General features: G+C 65.5%; 1 protein-coding gene across 2 annotated transcripts in view; it reads left to right on the top strand.

Moving 5' to 3' along the window:
• Positions 1-886: 886 nt before the first annotated feature.
• Positions 887-6,000, top strand: part of PCDH1 (protocadherin 1) — a 54,435-nt gene continuing 49,321 nt past the window's right edge. The window contains exon 1 of one of the 2 annotated variants that reach the window (XM_083871946.1): positions 887-985. Coding sequence is in view for 1 of the 2 variants with exons in the window: in XM_083871945.1 (XP_083728071.1) it covers positions 2,206-2,269 (64 nt within the window). In the remaining variant the exon portion in view is untranslated. Of the gene's footprint in view, positions 986-1,742; positions 2,270-6,000 lie in introns of those variants that run through there. The other variant, XM_083871945.1, reaches the window with a different exon arrangement.

Below are 6,000 nucleotides of genomic sequence, written 5' to 3'. Positions count from 1 at the left end.
TGCTGGCACTGTGGAGGGCTCTGCCAGGCCACTCCTCTGGGCTGCTCAGGGGGGTTCCTGGTGCCAGGACACTTCTCCCCTGTATTCCTAGAGCCTGCACCTGTCCCTCAGAAACGTGTCTGAGCACAGGCTGAGGTGACAGTCACCAGTGTCCCACAAATCAGCGGCATCGAGTGATCCCCGGCACTCCCTGTGCCGCCGCCGATCAACTGCCCGGTGACTCTTGTGAAATGCAAACCTTTGGTCCCCAGCAATCTCTAAAGTTTGCTGTCCCTGCTTCATGGGCAGCCTTGGATCCACGGGGTCGCTCTCTCAGATTCTGCCTTTGCTCCAGCTCTCTGTCCCTCCGAGGAGGGCTGCCAGTTACTGATCCATCAAACCTCCCCTTGTCTCCAGAGAATTCTGCTCCCTCTCCCTGCCCAGCTCAGGCTGGATCAGCAGGGCACAGCCTGACAAACCCCACAGCTCCTCTCCCTGCCCCAAAGGTGGGCTGTGACCTTCCCTGGCTTCTCACTTCACGTCTTCTACTAATTTGGCTTCATGTGAATTGACACTAGGAAAAAAAATAAAACCGCACACGGACACGGAGGAGCCGAAAGTCTGGGAGGAGAGAGCTGGGCTTTCCATCCTGAGGGGTGATTCCCAGCCCCCTTGTCCTGCCCAGCGGGACGCAGCCCTGCCGCGGGCTGAACCCGCTTGTTGCCGGGGGAAAGCGGGGAAATTTGGCAGAAAAGCACTGCAGTTTTGGGGGAAAACGGGGTGATTTAGGGGGTGAGATGGAGCCGGGCTGCTCCGAGCAGGCAGGCGCAGCCTCTAGATGGTGCAGTCATGCAGCCGAGCTGAGCATGTGTGCAGCGAAGGGCGCTGCGCAACAGGTTGGCGTAGCTCAGCGGGGAGACGCGCTCCCATCCTCGCTGCGGCGGAGCGGGAAGGACTTTCCAGCATCCTGGCGAGAAATCCGCACCGCAACCGGCCCGGAAGGCGGGTGAGGGGCAGCGTCACGGGCTGCGCGACCCTCGGAGGGCGCTGAGGGTTTTGGCAGGGTCGGGCTGCAGCTCCAGCCCCTGGCAGGGGGCGAGGCCGCTCCTTGCAGGAGCAGGAGGCGGCGGAGGCAGCGATGGAAGCGGCAGCCCTGAAACACGCCGTCCCCAGGCCCCCGGGGGACTTTGCCCGGCCAGCCCAGGTGCCGGGTGAGGAGCCAGCTGGGGGAGAACAGCTTGTGAAGGCATCACAAAGGGCGCTGGGAGCCCGCGGGTGCTTTGGGAGTCGCAGGTGCTCCGTGCCTGCTGCGCCCCGACACCCCGCAATAAATAAACGAGTGATTCACCGAGGTGTGACGGCAGGGCACAGCGGCCGCCCCAGCCCCGCCACCGCAGCCAGCACAGCCCCTGTCCGCAGCCCTGCCCGCCTCGGGGGCCTGGGAGGGGAGGGCACAGCCCCGGGGGGCCCGGTCCCACGGAGGAACCTCCCGGCTGCGCCGGCCCAGGTCCCTGGCCCTGTGCAGGGGTTTGTGGAGCTGTGAAGCGCCGGCTGGAAGAACAAATGAGCGAATTAATTATTGAGAGCACCGAGAGGAGAGTGAAAAGAGAGACCCGAGCCGCACGTGTGCGGGCAGGGAGCGGAGGGGTCCCCGGGGTGAGCGGGCCCGGGGGGCACCGGGGACCCCCATTTTGCACGGGCACGGCGCCGGGCCCGGTGCCGGCAGCCCGGGGCCGGGCGGCTCTGCCCGGCAGCCGCTGCCCGCTCGTCCTGGCAGCCCGGCCGGGCTCGGGATCTGATAAGGAGCCGGAGCTCCACCTCCCCATGGTGGTGGCGGCGAGAGGCGGAGGCAGCGGCGGGCGGGGGGGGGAAGGGGCCGTGCCTGCGCTGCGCTTCCCCTGCACATCCTCACACACACCGAGGGACGGAGGCGGGCACGGACCGAGCTGCCCACCGGGGCTGCCTCCAGCCTGAGCCGCCGCTCCGCCGGAGGAGCCGCAGCCCCGGCCTGGGGAGGGGGGCGGTTCCCACGGGACATTTATATATTTTTTGCCCCCCCTCCCCCCTCCTTTTTTTTTTTTTTCTTTCTTTCTTTCTTTTTTTTTTTTTTTTTTTTTTTTTTTTTTTTTTTTTTAAATATTTTTTTCCATTTGGTTTTCATCCGTGGATAACGCTCGAGAGGAGCCGGGGGGGTGGGGGGAGCCCGGTCCCGGCGGGAAGGAGGCGATGGAGACGGCGCGGGACCAGCGCGCAGGGGCTCGGCACGGACCGCAGCGCCGGCACCATCCAAGTAAGAGCTGCGGCGGGGCCGGGACCCCCGCCCGCAGCCAGGCAGAACCGCGGGGCCCGTGGGGGGGGGGTGCGGGATGGCCCGCGCCGGAGCTCGGCGCCGTGCGGGAGCGCGGGGCCGGGCGGCGGCGGGAGCGGCGCTGGCGAGCATCCCGCTCCTAAGCATCCCGCATCCCTCCGATCCCCTCCGCACCGGGCTGCGCGGGGCTCCGCGGCCAGCGGGGCGGCTCCCGCTTGTCCCCGGTCCCGCCCGGCGCTGCCACTTGTTGTGCGGAGCGGAGCGGAGCGCGGCCAGCCCCGCACAGCCCCGCGCAGCGCAGGGCGGGCGGTGATTGCGGGAGGGCGGCTGTGGCGGGGGGTGCGCGCGTGTTTCGGGGTGTTTATTTTTCCGCGCGGGGGTGGCCCTGGGTGTGTGCCCCTCGTCCAGCCCTGGGTGTGTGCGCCCGCGGGGTGCGCGGCTGCGTGGGAGCCGCAGAAGTTGCGGGTGAGCCGAGAGCCGGCTGGGAGCGGGGCTGTGCGTGAGCCCGAGCGGCGGGCGCGGGGGGCTGCCGGGGGCGCGCCGGGGTGTCCGCGTGGGGTGCGTGTGACACCGGCCTGCGGGGACACCAGTGGGGTGCGCGTGTCTGTGTGCGGAGCTGTGTGCTTGTGACGGGCTGTGCGTGCGAGTGAGTGTGTCAGCGGGCTGTGTGTATGTGAGTGAGTGTGTCAGCGGGCGATGTGCGTGCGGGTGAGTGTGTCAGCGGGCTCTGAGTGTGTCAGTGGGCTCCGAGTGTGTCAGCAGGCTCCGCGTGTGTCAGCCGGCTGTGCGTGCCGGCGCCGCGGAGGATCCCTGTTTCCGAGATTGAGCGCGAAGCCGGTGCCGGCAGAGCGGCTCCCGTGGTTTATTCACGGGTGTCTGCGCGTGTGTCCGTGCTTGTGTCCGTGTGTGTATCTGTGCGTGTGCGGGGCTGGCGGAGCCGCCTGGGGGAGCGGGGGCTCCGCTCCCCTCCGTGCCCGCAGCCGGAGCCGGCGGCAGCCGGAGCCTCAGCCCGGGCAGCGCCGCGGGGACCGGGGAGCCCCGGCCGCGGCGGCGGGCAGCGGAGCCCGGCCTCCATCCTCCCTGCCGGCCGCCGCAGCCGGCAGCAGCGGCTACCCCGGCGCGCTGCGAGGCCGAGGGGACCCTGTCCCCCTTCCCCAAGGTCCCCCAACCCTCTCGGCTGCGCCCCCGGGGCAGAGCCGCTCCCGCTGTGCCCAGCTCCCAGCGGCCCTGCCGAGGTGTTTCAGGCCCGCGATATTTTTGTCTTCCCCCAGGGCCCCTCTCCAGCCGGGGTGGAGGGTGGGATGGCAGCGGGAGGGGGCAGGAGCCCGGAGTGGCTGTGGGGGACCCACGGGTGGGAGGATGGCGGGTGCCACTCCTGGGAGGCTCTGACAGGTCTCTGCCTCGCTGGCTGGCGGAGTTGGAAGGGATGTGGAGAAGGCAGCAAGAGGAGGGAGGGCCCTGGGCTTTGCCGGCGTTTCATCACTGCCCAGCTCCTCAGGGATGATTTGGGGGTGACGCTGTTGCCAGGCCAGTGGGGTTCCTCCTGGCGGGGTGCTCTGGCTCCGGCCGCTCGGGCCCAGCCTGCAGAAACGCCGAGCAGCCGCAGTGGCAGCCGGAGCTGGAGCAAATCCTGGGACGTGCTACGGAATACCCAGGATTCAGCCCAGCCGTGCCTTCGGCGCAGGACTGACCATCAGCGGCCGTTCTCTCGGCTAACACGATCGCTGATCTCCGCGTGGAGCTAGGATGAGCTGTTTGCTGCTTGCTGGGATGTTGCTCCAGCTCCGGGTGTCGGAGCGGGGCCGGGGGGAGCGCGGGGCGGAGGATTAGCACTTGTGTGCTCAGCGCAGGGTTTGGACAGACTTGTAAGCCGTGGCTGCGAGCCACGCAATCAGCCGTTGGGAGCAAGGAGAGGCTGGACTTTGGTGTCCATTCCCGAAGCGGTGCTGCCTCCCGTGGAACGGGGCCAGGAGGCTGTGGGAATCACTGGGAGCACAGGCTTGTTCAAGCAGTTGCTTAAATTCCCGGCGCTTTATAACCTCTCTCTCATTAAGGCTTGTTTTTTTTTCTTTTTTTTTTTTGTGGGGATGGCTGAATTCTGTCGGATTTTGCATGCCACTGTCCTCCGAGAGCTTCCCAGTCATGCATTAAGCAGCGTGACTAACGCCTCTCTCATGTGGTTCAGTCTCTCTCACACTCTTCCCGTAGGGAGAATTGTGTGTGTGGAGGAATAGTTGTTTTGGGAGGGGTTTTTATTTTTAAGTGCTCTGTGCTTTGCCAGCAGGTTGGAAAAAGGTGCCTGGCACCAGAGAAGAAAGTGTGGGATGGTCCTTAGATCCCATGGGAAAATAGCCTGGTGCCTCGGACTGGTCCCTGGGAAGCCTGTGTCTCCTGCACAGACGTGCTTGTGGAGGCTTCCTCCTCCTCCTCTTCCTCCTCCTCACGCCCAGCTCTGGGCTCTCACGTCTGCGCTGTGTCATTTGCACCCCTGGGTGCTCAGCAGGAATCCTGACCCTGCTGATTCCTTATCCTGCTGAGCCCAGGGCCCCTTGTGCCTTTCAGCACTGCCCCTTGGGCTCTCAGCCCCTCTCCTCCTCCCACCTCCCTGCTCTGCAGGGTTCCTTCCTTCACCTGCAGGAATGGAGCTTGGGTTCAGACTCCAGCCCTGGTTTTGGAGCAGAAATCCTGGGTGCTGGGCACCTTTGGATGACACCCTTCCCCTCCAGGCTGGCACAGGGCTCGTGGTGTTTCCGGATGCTGGGCCCTCCTCCCAGCTCCTTGAGCTGTGTGAGGCATCAGCACTGCCTGGAGACTTTCCCCTTTCCCTGCGATCTTTCACCTCGCACCAGGGTTTAGTCAGGACGTGGCTATGTCACCAGCAGCCAGGGCCCAGCCCAGAGCAAACAGCCCAGAGCAAACAGCCCAGCAGCGGGCATGGTGCCTCTCCCAGCCTGGGCATCCTCTGGGAGCCCTTTCCCAGCAGCTGGAGCTGGCCATCTTCCCTGTCCCTACTCACAGCCATCCCCAACGGGAGCGCAGGGCTGATGGAGCTTGGGGTGGCAGCTGGATGTGGGGGGTCTGGAGTGAGCACACCCCGGGGGTGTGTTAGACATGAGCGTGACCCAGGTTCCAGTGCCCCCGCACGGGTGACATCACACACATCCCCGGGCGGCGGTGCCAGGGACATGCGCACACATGGGCACACACACCGTGGGGGGCACAGGCACTGTGGGGGGCGCACACACATGCAGGAGGACCAGCTCACACCTGGGGCATGGGCCCAAGGCAGGTAGGGATGTGCTCCTTGCCCTGTGTGACACACCTGCACACCCTGCTAGGGCACAAGTGTGACGTGTGTGCCTTTCCCTACGGACACACAGCTGTGCTCTGGGCAGATCACACCCCTGGATGGGAGGCACATCTCCCCAGCCCAGACACACACACACACACACACATGTGCACACGCTGCCTGTGCTGGTGCAGAGATTCTGCTTGGCTCCTGTCCTCCTCCATCCTCAGCCTGGTCCAGGGATGGAAGAGGTCTTGCTGTCCTCATCCTTCCTCCTGGAATCACACATCCCAGTGCCAGTGTGGGTAGTTCTGCACAGCCTGCACATTCCCAGCCAGCTGGGAATGGCTCTGCTCTGCACATGAAGGAAGTGGCAGGACAAGAGAACAGAGGCAAGCTTGGCTTCAGGGCCAGTCTCCTCTCC

The sequence above is a fragment of the Zosterops lateralis genome (genome assembly GCF_965231275.1).
Source record: "Zosterops lateralis genome assembly, chromosome: 14".
NCBI classification, from domain to species: domain Eukaryota; kingdom Metazoa; phylum Chordata; class Aves; order Passeriformes; family Zosteropidae; genus Zosterops; species Zosterops lateralis.
This window is presented reverse-complemented; position numbering and strand designations above follow the sequence as displayed.